This window comes from Sinohyriopsis cumingii, chromosome 12, assembly GCF_028554795.1.
Source record: "Sinohyriopsis cumingii isolate HCF-2022 chromosome 12, ASM2855479v2, whole genome shotgun sequence".
In the NCBI taxonomy this organism is placed as follows: domain Eukaryota; kingdom Metazoa; phylum Mollusca; class Bivalvia; order Unionida; family Unionidae; genus Sinohyriopsis; species Sinohyriopsis cumingii.
In genome coordinates, this window is record NC_142972.1 from 78,067,651 (window position 1) to 78,094,997 (window position 27,347).

General features: G+C 32.4%; 1 protein-coding gene across 4 annotated transcripts in view; it reads left to right on the forward strand.

Annotated features, from left to right (window-relative positions):
* The window catches only part of LOC149786792 (receptor-type tyrosine-protein phosphatase H-like), a 103,853-nt gene extending 81,119 nt beyond the window's left edge, over positions 1–22,734 (forward strand). For all 4 annotated transcript variants that reach the window (XM_089977291.1, XM_089977292.1, XM_089977293.1 and 1 more), the window contains 12 exons: positions 18–85; positions 2,753–2,855; positions 5,857–5,946; positions 7,174–7,255; positions 8,480–8,570; positions 9,469–9,545; positions 9,934–10,068; positions 12,114–12,236; positions 15,864–16,015; positions 16,861–16,996; positions 17,602–17,674; positions 19,166–22,734. In XM_089977291.1, coding sequence (XP_089833417.1) covers positions 18–85; positions 2,753–2,855; positions 5,857–5,946; positions 7,174–7,255; positions 8,480–8,570; positions 9,469–9,545; positions 9,934–10,068; positions 12,114–12,236; positions 15,864–16,015; positions 16,861–16,996; positions 17,602–17,674; positions 19,166–19,233 — 1,198 coding nt within the window. In that variant the 3' untranslated portion in view covers positions 19,234–22,734. The remainder of the gene's footprint in view (positions 1–17; positions 86–2,752; positions 2,856–5,856; positions 5,947–7,173; positions 7,256–8,479; positions 8,571–9,468; positions 9,546–9,933; positions 10,069–12,113; positions 12,237–15,863; positions 16,016–16,860; positions 16,997–17,601; positions 17,675–19,165) is intronic.
* The last annotated feature ends 4,613 nt before the right edge of the window (positions 22,735–27,347 follow it).

The window sequence follows — 27,347 nt, forward strand, 5'->3', positions numbered from 1 at the left end:
CTTTCTCACTGAAACAGCTTTAGAGTGTATGTTTGCACATCCGGAGGTTGCACCGAAAGCTTTTGGTCCCCGCCGATTAAAACAGGTAATACCACAATAAAAACATTGCATTGTATTAATGATACATAGTGAAGAGAGCTAAATTAGAATGTGGTTCTTTAAGGGTAATAATAAATACCAATTGAAATACAATTTTCGCGTTTTGAACGCAAACATCGTGCATTATATAAGGATTTTATTGAAGTTTAATGACTTTCTTCTGCGTTTGTATGTGTTTCACTAAACGAGTATGCTTCCAATCTTAAAATATATATCTATGCATTTTAGAAAGGTTCGAGGTTGACCTTTAGAACGACTTTTTCTGCATTTTCAGAGGCCCTTGAATGACGTTTTTCCTGTACATTTTTCAAAGGAATTTCAGATTTTATAAAAACATAAATGTTTCTTAAGATTGTGTACTTTTTATTTTAGGGTGTCTTAGCAAGTCTCCACTTACGTGATATTGGTGTTTAAATAGTCATGAATGTTATCTGTTTAATGGGTTTAGCTTAAAATGTTTTGCCGTGAACGTTTCATTACTTTAGTTTTCATATTTCCGGCTTTAGATGAGTGGTCCAGATATATTTTTTTGTCTGATTTTAGATCGTAAGAATACTCATTTTATCATATGTTAAGGTCGTTAGGATATAGTTTGGATAGCATTATGAATGATTTTGTTGCACGTTTGCGAGGATTTGGTATGATGCTTTGTGGATTTTATAGGGTCAGGAATGGTATGCATGGAGAGGGTTGCGAATGACTGTTTTCCACATTTTAAGAATAAATAATTATCTTTGATTAAGTTTTACTTGCTTTAAAATGATATTTCTCTGAGTTTAAGAGGTTAAGAAAGAAGTGTTCTGGAGTTTTATGGGGGAAAATAATGATTTTCCGAGTTTTATTTTACAGTGTAAGGAATGATTTTAATTTAAATTTTAGTTGGTCAAGAACGACGTTTATATGCGTTTTAGAGGGCGTCTTGGTAGTGTTATGAATGATGTCATTTCACGTTTCGATGGTTTAGATTGGTGTTTTATGCGTTTTTAGTGTCAGGAATGATATGCTTGGAGAGAGTTGCGAATGCATTGTATTCCTATAGTGTTCTAAGGTCTTATGCTTTTTAGAAGGTCTAGATCGGCTGATAATGATGACTTTTGGTTTTATGGGGCAAGTCATACTATTTGTAAGCGCTGTAGAGGGTCACAAATTGTATGCTTAGAGAGTTCCTAAAATCAGATACTCCGAAGGTGTATAAACTGATATATTTTTGTACTTTTAAAGTGTACAAATGATCTGTTTAAAGTGCTTTTCATGACCAAAAGTGATCTAGTTTCTAGGTCTATCAAATTTAATGTATTTGCAGTGTTTTGTCGTATGAATAATGCGATATTTATATTGTTTAGAGAGTAAACATTTCTTTCTATTCTAGTAGCTGCCTATTTGTGTGCTGCCTACTAAACCTAAAAATACCATGGTACTCCGGCACTAAACTTTGCAAGACCTTGAAAGTCATAACAGCGCTTCTGAAACTAATATGGTCCTTTATTGGCATCCTATCTTAGAGGGCTTTAAAGAACAGATGCATGCGTTACAATTTCCTCGACATTTAAAATCGCCCTGACTGCGTTTTCTATAATCAGTAAAATTGCTGCACGTTAGTGGAATTTTGAAGTTCTCATAACAAAGTGGAGAAGTAGATAAAATGTGGTAAAAACTGCATTTTTTTGGATTAACTGTACCGACTATAAACGTCTCCCTTTTTCTCAAATTACTATTTTTGAACTTGTTTTTATTGAAGTGTTTCAATGTAGCTGGAACTAGATAAAGTATTATCCGTAAGGTTGTCTAAAAATAGTTTATTCAGCAGATTCACTTTCACAGTGTATCATTTACTTCTAAGTACAATTCTCTACTCTTGGCAGCTCGTTATGTTATGCTTGACTTTCTCCGCGGTACCATACTCTCTTTATCATTATAATTTATCATCTAACAACGACATTTGAAAGCTTGCGTTGCCAAGTATAAAAGCACTATTATTGACCCACTAACTCTTGAAAACGCATTTCTTAACCTCGAAAAAACGCGAAAACAGCAGGTTTTCAGCTTCTAGCAATAGTATCAGTCATGACTCTCTAAAATGCATGAAAACGTCATCTCGATCCTCTGTAACGCAGACAAATGAACATAAATTTTAAAAACTGAATTTAAAAACAATCTATAAAAGACATACAATACATCTGAATTAAAGTACCATAAACTTATAATTGGAGACATACAATACAATTGCAAACAAAGTAAACGGAGAAACGAATATTGTCATTTATGATAATTTTCATTCTAAAACATGAAATACAAATACAAGATATCTAACAAACATTGTATTAAATTCCAGCCATCAAACCCTCAGCAGCGCATACATCATTATTTTTGATCATGTGTGAACAAATCATCACTACTGGGAAACCTCTGTATGCAATTTCCAGATAATAAGATTATTGTATTCAATCATCCTGTATCAAACGAGAAAAATATGTACATTTAAAGGGTTGTTCCAGAATAACATATTTGTAGCGCAAATGTTCAGTTCGTCAGGGTTAATTTTATACATTTCTCATATGTCATATGATCATGTATCATCTATGTTTCTAACAAAGATGACGTATATTATTTTGAGCTTCGTTGTTATATCATTATCGTATATGTTTCCTTTCAGACAAAGATTCTACCTCATTGATCATCGTGCTATCTCTGATCTCATCATCATTACTACTGTTTTGTATAGTGGCCGTTGTGATTCTCAAGCTAAAGAGTATGTTGTAAGTGTACAATAGTTCTTATACAGGAAACATGTACTGGCCATATTTATGAATGTCTTTCTTCAATGGTTTCAACTATTATTTGTTTGCAGGGAGGTATGAAATCATAGATTAAAAAGGGACTGCTACTGTTAAAATTTAAGTGAAACTCAAAAAACAAAATAGGTTGATGTTATTTATATACAGTGGATTCTGGATAAATATTCATGTGTAATCAAAGTAGTAACCAATTATTTGTTATAGCTGACGTTTATAAGTTTTATACAGGAATACTAGGAAATATCAAATGAAAATTATAAGTCATCTGGTCAGTAATGATTAGGCCTATTTGAAAAAAATCATTAAAACTACAAGGTTGCGTAGAATGCATTACACGCAAATATAGTGTCGTCTGACTGAATAGGCTTTGAATACTCGCTGTACTAGCAATAATTTCTTTTTTTAGTAGACAAATATTTTACGACAACTATGATCAGAACCAATGCCGAACCATAAAATTGATCCAGACTGTTTTAATTGCAGAAACAGGAAATATACCTTTGTGAAATAATTTTATATAGACAGTGATCTGAATCAATAATACGAATGTACATTTGATTTAGGGTCTCAGGTAGTTGTTGTGAATATATTTTGCATTGCCTATTAAAGGCGTTCTATATTATTTTGAAATAGATTCCACCGAATACAGTTAGGATTTAGGGGCAGTTTATTTCTAATTGTACTTAAACAAATGCACCAACTGAGATTTTGAACACATTTTATTCATCTAACACGATGGGTGCAGGGATCCACTATTGTGATACTAGAATGACGTTATTTCAGAATAAGCCTTATTTTAAACTAGTATGCTCAGTGTTGGCATCCAAGGTATGTTCTTCAAGTTAGGCTGGACTTCAAAAAGTGAGATGTGCCTTAGTCACTATACGTCTACTATATAATCAGCTGAAGAAAAAAACATTTTCTCGATAAAAATAATATTTGCGATTAAAGAAGAGTTCGAGCAACCCATTCAAACAAATATATGTGATAAGTTTTTAAAGTTCGAATGCAAAGAAAATATATAGTATGTTGCTTGTTTGTTGTTCTAGATAAAGTGGATCCCAATATGATCAGTCAGAAGATGATTTCAGAGGCTGGTAGAGATAAGGAGCAAAATCCTAAGTAATAATTGATGTTTTGGGATAGGGTGTGTTTTTATAGAACGAACATCTTACATCTGGTTTGACTAAATAAGGATTATTAACATTTTAGTAACACAAGGTGTAAAAGATATATCTAGATGATGTTTTATCTGTATATCAAGACCTTTAGAAGTACACAAATAGAACTCAATAACCTTTGTATAATGAGATACTGAACGCAGTTCGTGCTCCACTAAGGAATAGGCAAGGAGATTGCAGCTCAAAAATGTCACTTACGAAGGAATACCTTTTTGATAGGAAAACATACAAAGCTACTCATCTATTGCTAAATAATATCTGTCGTTTTTATTTGTTTGGATAAGAAATCATGAAAATTTAATTTCACATATACGTTGGTTCATCTAAATTATGCTAATCAATGGCTGTTAGGTTGTGATGGTATTGTATCATAAATCCATTTTAGTGTATTTATTTTGTTCTTTTAATGTTGTTCAGTTTAACCATTATCAGTGTGCTTATGAAGGAATAATTTAATCACCATATTGTATCTTAACAGATATTGCAACCCACATATTAAGATACTATGAATATATCTTATCTTCTAAGAAAGTAAGAGAATGAAATGACTTTGTTGCTTGGTCTAAAAAAAATCATTTACACTTTGTCATCCTGTTCTACGTTTATTTTGTTTTATTCGCTCTTACTTTTTCACTTTCTGCAAATATAATACCTATTAGTTCTTAACACGCATCACTCAGTCACGTACAAGTAGAACAGGTTATTAAGAAAACATTGACATGCTCAAACTAACATTCGGGTAAAGTTCTAACGTCCATGGAAATGTTACAACCAGACATCAAATTTTCGGTTGAGTCGAAGTATAAGCATAAGACTATTTGTATAACCTCCAGCCAGGATTTCGGATAATGACACCGGTTCCCACACGATTTTTCAGCACTCATCACTTGCTATCATCCGATTTTTATAAGTTATAAATCCTTTTATGGAATCAAAACGATTAAATCATTTTGGATAATGATATACTCAAAGCGGTCAGCACATGTACATGCAATAATGAAATATGATAGCACATTACAGTGCTCATCAAAATGCTCAAAATATTAATTGTATTATTTACCTTTAATATTTTAACCTAAATAATATGCAAGCGATATGATGATGGGTTTTATTATGTTTATTGTTGGAGGGATAAGTGGGTTGTGGTCGTGGAGGGGTCTGATGATATTCGGGGGAAAAAAAGTAACTTGTTATTGGAGTTTTATCATATTAAAAAGGAAACAAATATCAAACGATCGTATGTACGATCGTATGTACTTTATTTAATTTGAAACGTGTAGCATGGGCTTATATCAAATAAATAGCTAATACGCAATGAAAACAAGCGCCAAAGAGCTTGTATGTATGTATGGATGTATGGATGATGGATGGGTGGATAGAGGATGGGAGGGAGGGAGGAATGTACATAAATAATGCTAAAGTGTTAGATGTTGTGTTGCATGTTTCACATGAAGGATCCCAAGTGTGTTTTTTTATGTTTTTTGGTAGGAGAACTAGTATTAGTATAACTCATTTTAATAATAATAATAATAATAATAATAATAATCTGTTATAATCAATTAGTACTAGCATTGTTATTGTTATTATTAATAGTAGTATTATTTCCAATAGTCGTAAAAGCAAAAGTATAAGTAAACATAGTAGTTATTTTAATGTTAGATTGTTGATATTGTTCAATGAATAATAGACATATTAACATAATAGAAAATATATGTAGTATATGTTAAAGACGTAAGCTTAATACTACCGTCAGATCGATTCAAATATTTGTATAAAAATAGGTGCTTCAAAGTCTACAAGACAGAAGAGACAGGGACGTTTACACATGACACCCCTTTTGGAATGGGAGGATCCAAACTAAAAATACACAGGTATGGACATTCTGATACAACTTCATAACAGTTTTGCGCATGCTCCTTACTGTAATTTGATTGACGCAATGATTAATGTTTAACGAAAGATCAACACATGAAGGTTTAGACTGTGCCAAGGAGAATGGAGTAAAGTGTCTTGCCCAGAGACAAACCAAGTCGCCCCAATCGACTTAGTCGGGACAGGAATCGAACACACTATCCTTGCATGTCAAACACACTATCCTTGCATTATTAGCAGGAAAAAGAAAATTAATTTCATGATGACTGCAAATGGGATCAGTGACATTTAATAATTGTAACGTCCATAAAGTTAAAGTTTTGAAAACACTGTATAATATTAATGCCAAAAAAGGTTTAAATTGGACAGAAATTAAGCAAAGCCAACTTTTAATAACTTAGTGCAACATAGAAATAACTCGGTGATTATTCATTAAATCAGTCAGAGAATATGGTCTTTCTTCCTCGATCTCTAATGTGTTCGCGGCTTTTCCCCCTTTATTTGATTTAGGAAACATTAATTGCCTGATTATCTTGTCCTCATTACTTATGACACAAATGTTAAAATCTCGACCAATATATACTGCTTTATATTCATTAATAATATACAGTTAAGTGTGGTGCACGTTGTTATCGTATTCATATTGTTTAAACATGGAAAAAGAAATATGAAGAAGAACTGTGTTCGCCTTTTCGGCTGTCAGATCTAAAAATATCTATTTTGCACAAGCTATTATTGTTTGCCATTTTCGTTCTGATTCAATGTGTGCTACTGCATCCTTTTGGTTAAACGTTTTAATATGGTATGTATAAACAAGACGTTATGCTATCAGAATAGTTTTCTAGTCGAAACTTCATATTGTTTATGAAACTTGCATTATCTATATTTTATGGACTTTCATTCCATTGTTTTCTATGTTAAAACATATTGATCAATTAAATAATCTTGGTTAATTTAATATATAAATTCCGAAAATGTGAAAAGGTTGCAAATAGTGTTTACTAGATGTCTACTAATAATTAAAGATTTCAAAACACGTTAAATTGCAGGTATTTGTTCTTTATTTGTTGGGTTTACAAGTACCTGTAGCTGCTTGAAACGATCTCCATTGTCATTGTTTTAAATGTTCTAATTGTCCAACAAATAAAGAGAATCATCAAAATATAATATTATTTCTTTACTTTTGTTATTCTTATAATGATGCAATCTAAACTTATGTCTTACAGGCCAATAAAATTGTCTGAACTAAAAGGTCACGTCGACACAATGCACAGGGATTCAAACGTGGGTTTTTCAGCCGAATATAAGGCAAGTAGGGACGTCGTTGTCTTAGTTTGTTGTGTAATTTAATTCCGTTATTTTATTTGTGCTTTTAGTTGCAAAGTCACTGGTGTAGTAGGTAGTCATCATAAATTGTCATTTAAAGAACTAATTGTATCCGAAATTCTATTTAAAAGTTAATATTAGAATATTAGAATCAAACACGTTATACAGTCTTGATTATTATATATTATTTCCATTTTTCGTAACCAGAATGATATTCAAATGTGGTCAAACATATTCAAAAGATGATAATAGTCTGTAAGCACTAAGGGTACACTCGAAGGAAGTGTATATTTATACCACGAATTGATTAATTCTGTATGTTTGGTTTTTGTTATTTTTCATTAGTTAAACTCATAGTTTTCATTATTTAATCAGAAGTAGGCATTTATACATTAGTAGAGGTTATTTGTTTCATATTTGCCCCTGTCGCTCATTCACCTTTGTTGATAAATGCAATTGCAGGGAGCATTTCTATCGATTTTGTTAGGTACTATTGTCATGAAAACATCACCAGCACGTGTTTGTTAAATTTTCCAAACGTTATTTATAATTATTCGGAAACAACTGATAACGATAATTTGTAAAATATGGAAGCGGTGTGAGTAACCGCAATGGTGTCCTTTACTGGAAACTTTGGTTTCACAAGTATGATAAAAATTTTGGATTTCAAAGATTAAACACTCAGAGTTAATTTATACCGACCTCACTGGGTTAATATTCCTGGCTTGCCTAAGTAGCGAACGGATTGTACTAAGCAGCAAGAATGTGTGATATTAGGAATTCTTCTGTTGTCATATTGATTATATTGGATCCTTTGAAATGTCTGTAACAATTATAATATAAATATGTTGCTTCACACGATATATTAGGGGCATTCTATATTACAATCACATCACGCTCACGTGACTGTCCGTCGGTATAACTATAAATCTGTCATTATATCTATCTATCTATCTATCTATCTATCTATCTAGCTATCTATCGTTTTCTACAATGAGGTAGTTTACTTGATTTCATTGCATCCGGTCGCTCTGAAACATTTCTGTATGAATCTGTTATATTTATACACGAATCACTATGGCTTTGAAACATAAAGATCATGAAAATTATCCCATGCTTTTTCTCGAAAGGATGCATTATCTTTCTGTTGTTCTTAAAATAACTGTTAGCGGGAATGAATTTGTTTTTATCATTACTATGAACCAGTTCCTAAAAGAGATTGAACCCAAACATTCTACGGAAACTGCAGAATCTCAAGCTTGCCGATCAAAGAACCGATACACCAATATTCTTCCATGTGAGTGATTTTGCTATTTTAAGAATGATATAGTTTTTAAATATGTCCTTGAATTCATTATGTTGATAGTTCCTTTTGGTTATACTGTTTTAAAACATATATGAATGTATCTCTATCTCTCACACAGACAAACAGAGAAACATAAAAACACATATGTCATTTAACTTGTTTGGATGTTGTTGGAGAAATATATGTTACTGTAGTTCGTATCTTTAAATCTTTATTAATTTTATAACTTCACTGGATTCGTTGTGTATTGTAATTACTAGCTTATTTTACATTTTTAATTCATTTTTGATTAGAAATGCGTTTTGACGGTAAAATAATAGCGATATGTATCTCCCTCAAAATGATGAGCAGTACCTCTCAAGTGTTCCTCTCACCCTAAACATTAGAAATCGAGTCTGAAAAGAGTATCATAAAATATCTACTTCCTCATTTTTGTACTTAAATATATAAGGAAAGGATTAGAAAAGGGCAAGCAGCAAAAACAATTCTAGATAGCTGAGTGCTAAATTGAATGACACCTATTTGAAATCTGTTCTTCCATTCAAGTGATGATTATATTATGTTTTCTGTACACTAGGCTGTTACACTAATAATAAGCGTATATTGGTTGTAACTTTTATTGTATTTAACGGAACAAACGATAAACAAATACCTAACATAAACTTAGATAAGGATTGAAGCGATGAAACATGTGCCATTTTCAGTGTTCGCTATCACTGTTAACAGTAGGCTAGTATCAACTTCGAGGATTTCATTTTGCTAAAAACATCCCAATTTTCATATCAATTGTTAAGTACTCCATGTAGGGTAAGCAAATGGTCACCTTTGGTCATCGCATACATATGCATGAATTAAAGAGTAAGATAAACCATGTGATTCTATAATGCAGATGACCATTCTCGAGTCAAACTGTTGCCAATAGAGGACGAAGAAGGATCGGATTATATCAATGCCAATTACATTCAGGTCAGTGGTTAGATGGTGTCACGATTAATCCAGTCATAGTACTATCCTCTTGTGAAAATTATGCAGTGAAAGAAAATAATTAAAGAATCGTCTATTTAGGAAAAGGACGAAAGGAATTTTACCCTTAGCAATAAGGTAACATGTTGGATATTAACCTAATTAATTCGAATATTAATTTTCTTGAATACAACATTAGATCAATAATTCGGATTTGCCATTAAATGTACTGTTACCTACATTTTTCAGGTACCTACATTTTTCAGGAGTCGATTAACATAATTTTTAAGAAGTCAGCTAGGACTATTGATGAGTGTCATCACGCAAACAATCTACACGTTTTGTATGGTTACAAATATGAAGACATTCCGATTATTATATGCTTTTCCAGGGTTATAACTCTAAGAGAGAGTATATAGCTGCCCAGGGTCCATTGCCAGCGACAAGGGATGACTTTTGGAGAATGGTATGGGAACAAAGTTCTGAAATTATCGTCATGTTGACGAAATGTACGGAAAAAGGAAGAGTAAGTGCTGAACGTTTTTGATATAAACGATAACATTCAAATTGTTCGGAAAGCTTCTGTTGTAACTGTACACAATAACTTTATAACAGTAAGCTGTACAGAGAGTTACTTTGGGATAGTTGAAGTAATTGCTATCCTACAAAAGATGTATCTAGTGTGCAACATTAATACCTAATTTTCTCTTTGCGTTGCCTAAGAAGACTAATGTTGTTCATGTCTGAAGTATGCATGCTGCGGATTCAAGAGGAGAATCCTTTTCCACTGCTAAATGCACCTTCTAGTTGTGGATTTTACCTGTACTTTATGACTTGACCATACAATTTTATTATAAGACGGTTTCTTCGGTTAAGATTTGCTAGAAAAACATGCTGCAAATAAATTGTAAAACTGTGTTATAAACGACATAGGAGTTCTCGCTGGTACATGGCAATTTTCTTTGTGCCACATGCAAATTAAATCTGAATGAAGACGAATTCTCAGGATTCCCCAATATGCTGATCTTGATTGGCGAGAATCCTTCTCCTCTTCTATCTTGTACATTGACATACTTCGAGTCACTTTATTAAATCATGCCATTTTGCTACACGGCAAAGCTCATCACACTTGGTATTACGTTGCAGGCGTTTATAAAGACCCTCTATTTTGAAATATCGATGGAGTTTGATTTCATGGTGCATCCTTAAGTAATTTCGCATGACGAATGAGAACAGATACATGCTTCATAACAATTACATCGCTTCAACGCATAATTTGTATTTCTTTTCATAGAAATCGCTTTAGATATTTTCATTCCTTGTGCTATTCATGGAACGTCTAACCCAACCGACAGTTCAACAATAATAAGTAATCATTTAATATGCATATAGTTTATTCAAAGGAAAGGAGACAAATGTAATTATCTTTGAACATGCAACAAAAATACATTTTGAGAAGCCACTTTGGCCTGAGTGTGGTCGCGATGTGCTAAAAACCCCAAACAAATACTAGTACAAACGTATTTAAGAAATACTTGATCACTCTTATCTGCAAATTATTAGCTTTACTAAAATTTGATGGTTATTCCATGAGGTGAAACTGTGGTTAAGCTCATAAAGCAATTATCAGTTATACAGAAGATTTTATTGAATCACTGCCTGGTACTGCATTTAGAGGCTATTACACGTTTCTTGCTTCATGCCTTCTTGTACCACAGCGTCGCACGTGCATGCATAAAGGCTATTCAAAACATCGTAAACCAGTTGAGAATGGCTAACTACAACATTCACGGTCTCCAGTACATAAGATCAAAATTTAACCATAATATAAGCATATGTGCTCTTATATTGCAATCATTAGGTCAGAATGGGAACAATCAATTGTGTTAGTACACTACAGTTGCCTTTAGCTGTTGTCGCGAGAAATCCTATCACTGCCAGAACAATGCTGTCTATTCTATGACGAGTTATTAAACTACCATAAAGATGTTTTATCCATAATAAATAATTAAAGAAACTATTTTTGTTGGAATGAGCAAAATGAAGACTCTCGTAGTGTAATATTATATACACACATTGAAGAATACTTCCAAATAGCAGATATTTGCTTTTGTACCCTTTAATGCGAAAAAGCACATTTATATATGATGATACGACATAAGGGTATTTTGTAATAGATTATAGCTAACGGGACGTAACTCCTGCATGTGCAAGAGTTAATATATATATATATATATATATATATATATATATATATATATATATATATATATAAAACTAATTTTAAATCTCTTTGTTATTTTGATGAAATTCTGAATACATATTCTAAATAATGAATATTGGATTCCTAATCAACTGGAATGCCTTTAAGAGAGTTCACTCCGTCATACATTGTCAGCTTGGACGAGCTTTTATCAGTTATTTGCTCTTTCCCCACATGTCGCAACCTTCGAACGAAATTAAGAGAATTATATTTGTCGAAAATTCCGTCTTCTTTTAAATGACTTAGTGTTGTACTATCGTGCAAAATACATATTAATTTACCATATTGCAACGTATATTATTATGCAGGTGAAGTGCGACAAATACTGGCCAGATGTCAACGAACCAGTTTACCATGGAGAACTGATAGTAAACGTCTCATCTGAATCTACACTTGGCGACTATATAATCAGAGTCATTCAGTTAAGACTGGTGAGCTTCTGCTGCTATAAAATTTAAGTGATCTTTATTTGAAAATTAACCACCTAAGAATGTATCATTTTGAGGAGGACACACTCACACATGAGTTAATTTATTTAGCTGCCCTAAAGTTTGAACCACGTTTTGTTAATTCTTTTTCTTTTTACCACCATCCTCCGAAGCATGCTTCTATTTCATAGAATGCAAAGCACTGCTATGCTTGATGTTGGGAGCATGGTTTTAGAGATGAAGGTCTTGCCATAGATTATCAGGCTGAAATGTATACAAAGCAACGTACAATGGATCACATAAGTCACTTCCGAATCAGATTCAATGCCTCATTACTCACTGTGGGATGTCTCAACAATACGCAAAGACAACTACATCATAATTCTCGTGCTCGAAAGAATAAACGTTTGATTTTAAATCATGAATGCTAAATTCAAAGTCTTGTATCGCCATCAAAGTATGAGATGAACAATGTTACGTGTTTAGGCTCGAATAAACAGTAACACAGAAACAGTGAAAACAACAAGCTTTTAAAATTTAACAAATAATTTTTTCCTGGAAAATTCTGTAGAAACGAAAAAAGGAGAAGAACTTACGGTTTCAAGAATTAAATCCAAAAATATCTAAGAATAATCCACGAAATAAATTACAAAAGTCCTAGTAATATATGTTCTAATAATTTCAAATTCGAATCCTGATGTAAAATCCAAGATGGATGACGATGACGTATGATGTTGTCAGTAATGTGTTTATCTACAGTTCCTTGTAGAAATGTAAATAATGGCAAAATCCAAATTAACCTTGTAAACAATGTCTTTCCAAAATCTGTGTGAGCATTCCTTAAAATATTTCCAAAGAATAAAGAGTTAATCCTTTTGAAATCCAAATGATCTAACGAAAATTATAGTTCAAGATCTGGCTACAACAAATTAACTTGACATCAGTGTGAAAAACCCAAAACTGAGATCTCTCTCTCTCTAAAACAAGGGTTATATTTTATCATAAGACGCCGTTTCGAAAATCCCCATCGTTGCGAAATCAGAAAGGGGGTCACGTGATCGTGTTTATATCACGTACACAGAATATGGCCTTGATTAGACCAATAATTTTCTCTATGAAATAAAAAATTAAAAAAACTGTTTACATCTTAAATGTAATCCCGTCATGACCTTGGAAACAACCAATCATTTTAAAATAAAATAGAACTTTGTTTACTAATTTTGAATCAACGTCAGTGTTTAGATCAACAAATGCTCTAAAATAGACCAGGACTACTTTCGTTTTTACTTAAACGGGAGTAGCAATTATGATATAAGTCCGTGTATTATCCGAACATCTAGTAGTTGTGTACACCAAATGCAAGTAATTTGTCGGTCCTATATCCTGTAATACGCAATATAAGCAGTACGATAACTGTCATGAGCGGCATGTTTGTAACGTGATACATATCAGTCCAAAATGACTACTCATTAAATCTGCATATACTTATTCTTTGTCGCCATTAAAATAGTTCAAAAGCCTCTTATAACCCTTTATTGATCAAATACATAACGTTTATAGAAATTGAAACGAGTATGACAAGAATATTTTTGTCTCAACGGTATATCATGCTGATTATTATAACGATGACAGCCAATAATTCTCACTATTTCTGCTGGGGTATTGTATGCTGTGCCAATGAAATGGCTTCAAAGGCTCTAATTGAGGAAATATTATTATTAAACAAGAAAAAATGAAAACGGTACTTTATTTTATTTATATGGATTGATGTACTCTTTCGCTTTCATGATCTTCGATTTATTCGAAGTCACTTATTATCCGAAGTTTTCTTATATTACTCAAGAATCTAGCTTCTACTGCATGGATATATATATATATATATATATATATATATATATACACATACATACATACATATATACATACATACATACATACATATATACATACATACATACATACTTTGTATTTGTTAGTTTTTCTCCAAGATTATAAGTCATATTTGCATGTTGTGTTTGACCTTGTCCAAAACAAGTTCACATTCTTCGCGACTAGGGACACCGATGTTTTTATTTTGATAAACAAATAATACATAGCGAATATTTTAGAAGAGTGTGGATTTAATATCAAGATCATTATCAAGAGAAATAAGCAGACTGTACGGTCTAGGTCATAGTTATTGGAATGCCTCCATAAAAATGCATAGGCTACCAGATGAGTTCCACACCCTACTTATCATTTCAGCAACATATGTTCCACAATGGAAATTTCCATTAAGCCATAATATTTCCAAAATAATGCTAATTGTGACCAAGTCATGTAGAGGGCTTTTCAGTCTTGTTTATCTGGAAATTATTCATTCTTCTTATCAGGTCGTGAAACGCAGTCATTTGTATTGTTATGTTTAGTACTTTGATTTCGAGTTATTGAATTATTCAGATTATTTATTCAGCGGAAAACGGGCTGTTAAATAATAGTCTTAGACAGAAACATTCATTTGGAATTATAGATAACTCAGACAAAGACATTCTGGATTATGTTGTTGTGATTAATGGGAAAGCTGCTAATGCATCATCAATCTTCAATATATTTTTACATTAGTACATTTAAGACAGTGGGCGACATCGGCGCCTTCAATGCTGGATCTTAATTCGAATGCCACTGGAATTCAATTAAAATTCATTATTAGGTCTGGTGATATAAATGTTTGACCATCTAGCATCTATTTCTCAATATTGTAAGTTCCTTAAAATTATTAAATGTTTGTTCTAGGGGAAAATATTATTTACAGAATTTTACAAAATTGGTATTCACTCTTTTCTGTTAGCTAGTTCCATACGATAGACCGAGACGTATATATATATATATATATATATATATATATATATATATATATATATATATATATATATATATATATATATATATATAATGCTTAAAGGTCAATAGATTCTCAGTCTCATAGTTAGGTGATGTGAATCGTGCTTAATGCTTACAGACATTTTCCGTGATAAAAAAGGCTAAAAGGACGCTATCAGTCGGACTTTGTGCCTTTGTTCCTAAAGGTAGATAATGTTTTTCGATTCTCTTCATTTTCGTTCCTTGCATTGATATTCAAAAAAGGATGTAATGTTAACAGGTCAGCATTCATCAAAATATTTTGTCGTGAAAGACAAAGTCATTAAACTATTTACATGTTCGTATCCTTATTATCAATCATGGTAGTATAAAGAGTAGTAGCGTTAGTATTCGTATTAGTAGTAGTAACATCAGCAGTAATTTGTGTAATCAGTAGTAGTGGTAGTAGTAGTAGTAGTAGTAGTAGTAACACCTGTATTAGTATTAAAGAAATCACTATTTCTAATTTACCTGTGCGGGAATGTTCTTTTCTTTCTGTTCTTTGTTTTGGAGAACTATCCAGTGACAACACCACATCAGTTTAATAATTTACTTTAAACTAGCCTAAGTTACACGAAGTTTTCCTATTTGTTTTCGTTTGCCCTATATTGGTATTTCTACCCTATGTAACATATTTTTTGATAATACCGTGCACTACACTTGACATTTAGTATTATAAAACACATTGATATTATGATGTACTATGTCAATGGATGAAATTGCTCATTACAGGCACAGATGACAAAAAAAGTTTACCACTTTTCCTTCTTGAACTGGCCTGACATGGGTTGTCCGAAGGCTCCAGCAGCTCTTTTGAACTTCGTTACATCTGTAAGAACGTATGTGAAACCTAATTTCCAGTCTCCCATTATTGTGCATTGTAGGTAAGTTATTCCATGCACCATTTACCCCTTTATGTAGCAGTTAAATCTATATGGAAGTAATTATATAATCATACTACATTTTCCAGGAAAACCCAAGCTACATCTATGTAACTGCTATGACCTTCGTTGTTTATACGACCTTTAGAGGTAATTATTGCTTCTACAGTTCACTAAGATTGTCCAGCGGGATCATTACGTCTCTGAATTTGAACTCCGTGACTTGTTTACAAATCTCAGTGTAGATACTAACGCTCCTCATTCTAGTTTTATTTAGATTATTGTTGGAATATTGTTTAAAGGCCTTTCACTCTAAGACGATAATGCAGTTTTTATCAGGGTACAAATATGTACATTAAAATAGATTTAGCAAGGGAAATAGACTGAGTATCACCTAAAATGTCAATAAAGTTTTCGTGACCATTGTCGTCATTAACAATGTGAAAACAAAATGAAACGACCAATTAATAATGTAAAACATTTTTTCAACAATCATGCTTGAGAGCAAAAGCAGATTGTGTTTTATGGTGTAATGAGATTACAGTGTGTAAATAAAACAAATAACACGTGTTTCAAATACAAATGCAATTGTTACCGATAAAGCAAATTATCATCATAAGAAAAATAAAACCATATAAAAAATCTAAGTTATTTGCAAATCTAGCAATATATATATTTAATGCACTCTTTCTAGTGCTCACTTTTTACTATATAAGTATTCAGAAAGGAGTGTTGGTAACGCATACAAAGCTAATCACTTGACAAAAACTGTAACCAAAAGTTGCAACTCAAACACTAAAATGGATTGTATCAGCAAAAACTTGTATATCTAACTTTTAATAATACAGTGCTGGCGTTGGACGCACGGGTACCTTCATCGCTATAGACCACCTGATGCAACAAGTGAGAGATTATGATGAAGTAGACATATTCAACTTAGTGTACGAGATGAGAAACCAGCGTTGTAATATGGTGCAAACAGAGGTAATATATGAAAAACACATGCGTAAATGGAAATAGGCAATAATTAATCAGCAAAGACGATATCTAAGCTCGACTCTTCAAGTGCCTTGTAAAACTACCTTATTCCCCCAAAACAACGTAAATGAGATAAGTTGGAATAGAGAGTATAAAAAAACAAGAACAAAGTAAAAGCTCAATTATTTATTATTTATTGACTTTGGTCTTCCCAAAAGCTCTGGTGTGTGTGGGGTTGCATCTGATAGAGAAACATATTTGATATCAGTACATAAATATGCATTTCTCTAGTAGATGTAGAGTTATCCGATTTTAACTTTGCAAAAATGTGCGGTTGCCTATAAGGGCTGTATGTGTCCAATATTGATAGTACTTGATTTTAAGAGCAAAACTCAAAATGTCTTAGAATGTTTTCGAATACTACATAACCATACGCTTTGGCTCTAGACAAACAATGCTTTTTCTTTTCCATTGTCATGTATAAACATATAAACATTCTCAACATATACCTAATGTTTCATATAAACAATCTCAACAAATTAATGACAATCAATAAGATACACATTCATATATTTTATCAGGCACCTAAGAAGGAAACATTCTATTTACAGGATCAGTATGTCTACATTCATGACAGCATTCTTGAATACATTACAGAAGATGACGACGGTGAGGAAGAAGAGGGTACGTAATGTAATATCCTGGATCTTAGTTTAAATGTGTACGAGTACATTCGTCTCTAAAAAAAACAACATATATTAAATATTTTCGTTATAATAGCCATTACGTTCTTTAAAAGATTATAAAGTGTTTATCTATATACGCACCAATACATACCATAATGATCAAATTAAAACTATATACGAGCCAGCTAATTAAAAAGGTCATACAGATATAATCACAATGACATGCATATGACGTCTTTCTTCGCATCATGATTTCGTAAATGTTTTGGAAAGAAATTCAAACTTATTAGCAGCGTCCATGGAAAATGCCATTCTTAGTCTAAAGATTTAAAACGAGCACACTTATTTTGCTTTATCTTGCAGAGTGAAATATATTTACAAATTCTCACTATCAAAAAAGTTTTGGAATAATGACAATTCATAAATGGGCATTACACTCGATTTATTAAATTTGTGAGCCATATGTGAGCTTTGGGTTATATTGGCAACATGAAACATGTAGCTTGGGAAATAAAGTAACCCCATAAAATTGGTATACAGTGCAGTTAATTCTATTATAACGATCTCATGATTCATATTTGAGAATAACACATTTGATCGAAGTCCAAAATGACAATATTTTTCTCTTTGAAAAAGTTGAAAATGATTTTATCAATTTATGATTTAAAGGAAAAGTCACGAATAGTTTTCTTTACTTGCTTTCATAACTTTGACCTCACGTAAGTCTAACACTAAAGTACATATCAAAAAAAACTTTCAAATATGAGTGTGCATCTAGTTCATTACTGCATTATATCTCTTTTTCTGCGAATGGGGAAATATAAAAGTAAACGCATTGTCAATATCCGACGTCTCAAAGTGAGCTTATTTGTTATAACATGAACATGTCCGGCTTTGTTGACTTAAAACGTTCTGAGAGCACCTTTAGTAACGCGAGTAGTTGATTGTCAACATAACCCTGCCTTCTAGTTTTTTTCTTTCTACTAGACGTAATTATTGTTTGCATTATTATTTCACTATGAATCATGAACAAAAAAGCATCAAAACAGTTTCATTGGACGAAAATGACAGAAAATCTTATATATTCCATGCTATCAGATGATTACAACATTTAAAATTAAACCATTGGAATTCATTGTCCACAAATGCTATATTGTGCATTTACGTCCTCAAGGATAATACTATTTACAGCTTTAGGAAGATATATACTGTATTGCAGAAGAATTCATTCCATTATTCATTTAACATGATATTACTTATGCTATATCCAGCCATCTCCAATTTTTTCAGCACTTTACATTCTTAATTGGTATCAACTCAATAATCGTTTATAGAAATCACTAAATTGTCCTTTTTGGCTTTATGCGAAAGTTTAACTATTTTTATTTCTTTCTTACATTTCCTGGAACTGAGGCTTTTGAAATGATTATAATCGAGCTTTTACAGCTGTCGCACAATTATAAGACTTACATTTACTTTTTCATTTTAGGCATTTACGTTAGCAAAGATGATGATCACAACAAGGTCCATGAAAATACTGCAATTATCCAAGACTAATATCATGGAGATTAACATGCGTCCATTTTTGTATGCAACGAACTTACTGATACCATGTATCATAATGTTATTTCAAATGTTCTCATATTTCCAATTTCATGAATGATTGTGCTGCAGAGACCTTCTTCTGAACAAATGTACGCATTCGGTTCTCTACGCAAAAGTGTGTGCGCGAGCTAACTGGTTCTTTCAAAAGACAGTTGACATTAAATGCAAGAGTTTCACATGACGTTCCAAAATAAAATTTAAATAAAGTAATATTTAACATACTTGTTACAACACTTGATGCATGCAGTTAAGCCGAATATCTATCTATCTATCTATCTGCACACACACACACACACACACACATATATATATATATATATATATATATGCATGTGCTGTTTACCAGCACTTACGGCTTGAATCTCGATAGAGTACCAAATAAAAATTATCTAACTTGTATCATGATGTTATGTATTCGTATTTACTAACTTCTGTTAATATTATCAAGCATTTTCGTTTCGAATTTAGGGATAACACTTTCGGTTCTCTTTGATATGTATGTATGTATGTATGTATGTATGTATGTGTGTATACGTATGCTGTGTTATCACTCCAAAAATAAGTATATGATCTAATGTTTTCTCAAAGGGTCGCGACATCGCTCTATATAATGGATACATAAAACATTCAAATTTGACAAGGATTCGATTCGAACATGTAGTGATGGGATTTCCAGTGCGCAGTTACGCTGTTGCATCATAAATGTGCCAGTCCGTTGTATTCTCTCCCCACCAGTGGTCTTATATATCTTCCTTTTCGGAGCCTTTAGTAATTTCCTCCCTTTTCCTAAATTGGGACCTTATGGAAGTTTAGGTTATATTTAGTAAAAGTATATTTAATGGTTAATTGTGCGTATTAACTTATTTTCTATTTCATTTATTATATTTGTTAATGGGCCATTTCTTGTGGGCGATGTGCCCATTATTAATCATGATCTTAATTATGAAATTAGGCACCACTGCATATATAGTTGTATCACCTATCCAAGCTGTGCCTAAAAGTAGGTTTTCATGGTATATCCATATTTCCTGCAGCGTTTGTTTGATTTTATTTGGTTTGCAGTGCATGACAGAATAAGATGTTTGTTTTTGTTTTGGTGTTTTAAGCAAGCCCTTTTTGCATAAAAGGCATTTGGGAATAGCCCTTATAATGTGTAGATATTGGGCGAAATTGCCCGTTAATCAAACATCATGAAGATATTTTAGCATGCTATTCTGTTTCTTGGTTGGTCTCATTTATGCCTTCATTTCCATACCCGTGGTCACATAACTTGTCTTTCACTCAGCTGTACTTTATGTTTTGTGTGTTCAATCCTTTTTAATAATAGAGTGTATTTTATTATCTTCTTTTTATTCCCATATGTCTCCCAGCTCCCTATATTGAGCAACAATAACCCTATCATATTTATATTATTAGGTGGTTCTAGCAATGTCATTAATTATTATTTCTGCAGATTCCTACCCTAAATTTAATGCGAAATCCAAACCAGTATATATACATAGTTTCCTTGCCAAAATTGCGTTTGTCTGTAACATTATACGTTTCGTTTCATTTTAAATTTTTTATATTGGGCCTTCCCACTTCTTTCTGTCTGCATAAATAATCTCTAGTCTGTGTGTATGCACGTGATTTTAGTTTATCATCGGAAGATTTCTCCGAAACCGAAATATTTTAGTATTTCATCCATATAGTTTTCTAATAAATCAATTCTTGCGGGATTATTTTATCAACTAGTATCGTAGCTCCTTTTTTCTCGTTGTATTTATGTGTTCATTTGTAGTCTATATTGCTATGATGTTGTTCTGAATATCCTTTCCTTTTATTCCCACAGCTATCTTTTTGTACTCTGTTCCGAAATGCTACTTAAAATTGTATTACCTATGTTCAGTAGAGATATGTCTCCAATGCTTAAGATTGTCATGTTTGCCCTTCCGTTTGAAAAAAGTAGTTATAATCCATTCCGTCATAATCTTAGTAGTATCCCCTTTAAAAAGTAAATTACTATGTAGGGTTTCTAGCATAGGAGTTCATTCGTGTTCAATGATTTGATATAACTTCGAGGTTAAACCATCGGATCCCAGTGAATTCTGTTTGGCAACCTTCTTGATAGTACTATTATTGTCTGATCCCTTTATCTATTCTTTGCATCGTTTGTCTAGTTTTATTTTTCCCAATGGGGTTTCTTTAATATATGTGTCTATTTTTTCCTGTTTATATTTTGGATGGTGTACAATTCCTTTTAAAATAAATGTGCTGGTTTCAATATCTTCTTTTTCTCTGTATAAAGATTTTAGTATTGTCTTCTTCTTATCTCCTCCCTTCTATATATCCCTCTTGCTTTATCATATAATTCCCCATATGTATTTGCCCCTAACCTGACCCTCTGTATGTCTGCATCCTGTAATGTACTATAATCCATCTTTTCTTTCAAGGTCGTTTCTGTACCATCAATCATTTTACCTATAAATTTCATTAGTTTATTTTTCCTTTTAGATTCGAGCCCATTTTCACTCAGCAATGTTTTTGAGTTTTTCCCTTATAGTTACTTTTAAGTGTCCTCATTCGTCTATTATGTTACGTTTCCCTTTGTCTATACATTTAGTAAATTGTTTACCTGAACTTGATATTATTTAAATTTTAAAAATGAATTTTTATCTTCCGTGAACGTTTTCCTTATCTGTAATTTTTATGGTTAAAGTACACGTATTCTGGTCCGATATTTTTAAGTCTTTGATTTCACATTCTTTTAACACATTTTGTCCCTATTTTGGATAAATAAATGTATACAGTCTACTTCCATCGTACGTTAGTATTTAGACGAATACACGTTTCAATTAAAGTTTGATCCCTGTATATATCTTTTAAACTATTTTGGGACGTAAACGTAAGAATAATTTCCCTCCGAATATAATCTTCCCCTGTTAATACAGTAGTCCCATCTATATCAGACTCCATTCCAGGTTTTTCATTGACTCACTTTGCGTATATTCCATCAATTTCTCAATAAATTGCACTTTCTTTGCCCTATACTTTGATGGTACGTATACTTGTAAAATATGGCAAATAGTCATTTTCCGTGTATTAATCTCCTTTTTAAACTTTCTCTCATAGTATATACCCCTATTGCGTTACGGACTTACAATGTTTAAAATAGCTGCCACAATATCATTATCTTGCAAGTTATTGTTGTTGTTGTTGTTGGGTTTAACTCCATTTTTCAGCACACGATAGGCTATACATGGTGTCCAGTATTAATGGTGGAGGAAGAACCCGGATAAACTCCAAAAAGAACCACCGACCCACGAGAAGCTACTGGCAAGCTTTCTCACTCCCAAGTTATTATTTGTTAAAACTGTCGTATTCATTTGTTCTTCTATTTTCCTTCGGAGCTCACTCTCTATGTTACGAGTCTCTTGTATCAAAACATATTAAAATTTTACGTTTCCTCATTGATCTTATTTTTTCCGTCTTCATTGATCCCATTTATATTCATAGTAATCAAACGAAGTTCGATTGCCCGTTATTGCTGTGTAGATAGTTTTATCCTGATCTAAAATAACTTTTATTGTAATTTTGTACATGTTTTTCGTCTCATTCATGGTTACTATCAGCCAAGATTTATCATATTTCGACATCGCATTATTGTTGGTCTTTGTCTTCATCGTCGTTCTGCTCTTCCGTTTCTTAATCCATTTCCTCTTCTGTATCTTGTTCTATCGTTTCTGTCTTTTCTTGTTCTTCCTGGTCATTTTTTGTGTCCCCCTGGTTCGAATTATATTGTCTGTGTGATCCTGTCATGAGTTTATCTTGCTTCTTGCTCGCTACTGCTCAGATGTAATCCTGTTTTTATCTACCCAGTCTTGACCTGCCATTCTTCGGAGTGTTTGTTACGTCTTTTCCGTTTGTGCTGAAAGGGGCTTGTTGTCAGGGATTTACCACTTACTTCTTAACCTCAGTTTTTCGCCCCTTTTCGCTCTCCATGTTTACTCCATCGTCATTTTTACTCCATAATCTGATGAGATTTCTTCTAATGTTCTGTCGGCGTGTCTTCGGCTTGAGATTTTTCTCTCCGTTTTCTTCGTTGGAGGAGACTTGCTTTAGTACATAACACTTGTAGAGTCTATCTTTCTTGAAAGGCTTTACATCGTTTATGCCATTATGTTAGATGGAATTAGGAGGTCTTCTTCTTTTTCGGAAATTACATTTTCCCGTTCCGTGGTTGGGGTTTTGGTTATACTTTGATGCGTACCCGGATGGTTGCTTCACTCACTAGTGCAGAGAAACTCCTATGATGTATGTGTCCTCTATTTCATTTACTTGTTTCCCAATTTGGGATCCCAATCTCCATTGTAGTACGTATCCTTTGTTAGAGAGTTATGGCAATCCCTGAAAGAAGTGTGGCACGTAACATTTGTTGAACATCGTCAAGCCGGTTTTCATCCCCTATACAATGTTTTTTTTAAAGAACTATTACTATACATACACCTTAGTTTACAATGATGTACCCCCAGACAGTCACTAGCGTTTGTTTCTCGATCGAGTCTTTGTTTTTTCCATTCTCCCCCAAGTTATTTAGTATATATTTCCAACTGGGGTAGACTAATAATTCGGCGCTCTTTGCCTCAATCTTTCTTGTAATGTGTTGGTGGTAATGGTGGAATGCTTTTAACAAATTTGCAAGTTTTACATTTATGGTGATTAAACCTACTGATAACAGGTGCTCTACCTTGGCATATAAGTAAGATTTATTTTGTCATCCAGTTTGCAAAACAGGGATGTCTGTAACTTTTATTCACTTTGCCATTAGTGCTATCAAAATTTCCGCATGGCGCGGTCACTCTTCAATTTTGGTATCTCCAAAATCTATAAATTCACACATTGGTAGATGGTGTGCCACTATTTGCTACCCTCATATATTCGGCCACCTCCGTCTGGAAGTATTGTTTCAGTTAGGTTCCCATTTTGATTTTTGGTTTAACCTCAAAATGTCTTAAACCCACGTGATATATATTCACAATGGCGGTCATGTGATCATCTTCTGGACGTTCATAGAATCAAGTACTTTTTACAGCTCACGTTTACCCAGTGTGACCCTGACGAAAACAAATAATTTTCACTCTAAGAAATAAAAAATAATAAAAAATTGTTTATATCTTAAAGACAAGATCCCATCATGACCTTGGAATCAACCAATCATTTTAAAGTAAAATAGGACTTGTTTACGAATGTTGCTACAAATTCTGAAACAAGGTCAGGATTTAGATCAACACCTGGTGTTTCTACACAAACAGTCAAGATCAAACTATTTCAAAAGAATATCTCTAGTGAATAAATTTACATTACAATATCATGTAATGAAAAATACAAAATGAAAAAACTGATAAACAATTAAATTGAAATAAATGTATATTAAATCAGATAAAATGAAATCAATTATACATAACAATATATATATATATATATATATATATATATATATATATATATATATATATATATATATATATATATATATATATATGCTACATAAATTCACATACTCTAGTACATAACTAAAACATGACATGTTTGTTTGCGACTTTTTTATTGGTTCCTTTATCCTATGTTTTTTATTTTGCCTGAATCTGTTTTACAATTCATTTGGCTACAGCTTTGACATACTTGACAGGTGTCAAAGATGTGATTAGAAGATCATAAATCAAATTATGTTTGTGACCGTTAATTTGTGATAGATACAATCTTTTGTAAAAATAAAATATGACCTTTTTGAATTATTTTGAACTGAATAATGAAAGTATGCTGTGAAAATTATTGAAGTGGTAACAAGAGTCCTCAGAAATTTCCGTACATTCATTAATGACTGAAACTAATGACGTACCGTACATTAAAAAGTACCGTGGCACTTACTTTCCGGACAATATATTGCGGTAAACCGATGTACCTGTAGTCCTCAAATATATAAAGTTTATGCGTACAACTTTATTTTTTTTTAAATTAATCGCATAACCTGCATTTATCGGGGCACTTATTGTTTCTTCATAGCTTTGCATTTCTGTTGTAAATAAACAAAAGCATGTACTATTGGGAACAAAATTAATTTTGTGAGAGTATTCCATTCTTTGATATGCATTGATGATTTGTTATCTGTGATACAAAATCATTATCGTATTTTGTCTTTCTTGTGTAGCATGTTATAACTATGCAGAAAACAGTTGAATATTTGTATACATAATTAAAGCTGAAAGTCGAAAGTATTAAATGTTACTCAAACAGCTAAACTAAATGTATTGTAATTAATCCACATTCTGCGGTTTTCTATTAAATATGATGTCTGTACCGTTCAATGCATTAGCATCGCGGTTTATATATTGGATTACGGCACACATAAACGTCACACACACAGTAATAATATGACCCCATATATACGTATGCAATAATAGCCAGACTCCTAAAATGATGAGTTGAATTTCGGAACAAAGATGATGAAATAAATACAATTGTTTTGACAACGTCCCTAAATGTTTAATTTATTCTGGATTTGTTCATAAACATGTACAATCCCGATTCGTATTACTAAGAAGTTCTTATACTAGAGTCGTACATGTCAGAGAGATTCTTGAAAAAGTTTCACTGTATGAATGTGTGGTGCAATAAAGTTAACCTCTCGAGAGAGAAGATCCTTTCTTCAAACTAAACCCCACGAACTCTAAAGACACAAGGTATAATAAGGTAAAATAAGTCGGTGAATTTAAAACATCTTCTCTCAAGACATCTCTCTTCAAGTTATATGCGCTGTACCTTATGATAATGTCACAATTATTATTTCTTGATATTAACACGAATTTTGTGCTGAAAATGCTCCCTACTTCCGGTTAACGTTTACTTTCATGTCAAATTGCTCAAGAAATTCAATGTGCCAATGACATATGCAATGTTTCTTCAAATCCACATAGATGAGGATTCTGCTTAGTTTCAAAAAAATAAAACGCCTTCACAAGCAACCACATCACTTTGCTATAGAACTATATTGAATAAGGGTCATTTTCTGCCCCCTTTCCATATGTCCTTATGTTATGACGATAACATGAGGTGGTTAACATTTATTTCTGACATCAGTTTAGTGTTCACGTGTCCATTGCTATGGTTACAAGGTGTCAAAACACTGTCAGAAAAGACATGAAAAGCAGACACCTTTTCCATTTACTTCTCATAGATACTGCTTTTCCATGAGCTATTTACTCAGTTTCAAATTTGCAATATGCATTTTTATTATTTTAGAGGTTATAAAGCTCTATTTATAAAGTTTAGTTTCTAAAACTATTCCAAAATGGTCCATCGCAGACAAAAATAGAATATCGAACTTATACGTCAACTGAAAACTGTTTCTAAAATACGTTGACATAAGGTACTGAATCGTACAATACAAAATTGTTCATCAATAAAATATTGTTTAATATTATTGAATGATGTTTAACATTATTGAATTATTTAAATGATTGTTTGATGTTATTGAATATGATGGTAAAGGAGGCGTTAACAGGCGCCTGTATGTTCACTTCTTCGCCGAATACATGGGTTTCTTACCTTCACTGGAAGTGACAAGTGTTTTTTTAATGTATTTATGTACTTTTATCCTTATATTTTCATGGCTATATAACACATACACTACTGTGTTTCTATTTTTAGAAGAAACAAATCAATAAATTGTCTCCCCTAGAGATAGTCAAACTGTAATCTAGATATAATAATAATAATAATAATAATAATAATAATGAGGACTTTGTATAGCGCCTAATCTTTAGAAGCTCTAAGCGCTTTACAACATTAGACAACACCTATAAGATGAAAAAACATATAATAATATTATTGCAAAAACAAACACCATGAAATTAGAAGAAACAAACATTAAAAACTAAAAAACATGCTGAGAATATTTCAGGTAGGAAACATTATTAGATCTTTAAGTTTGTTCTTGCAGTCGAAATAAGTGAGTTTTGAGAGCCCTCTTAAATGTGATCACTGTGTCTTTGTGTCTAAGTTCAGTGGGCAATTCATTCCCTTTGCTG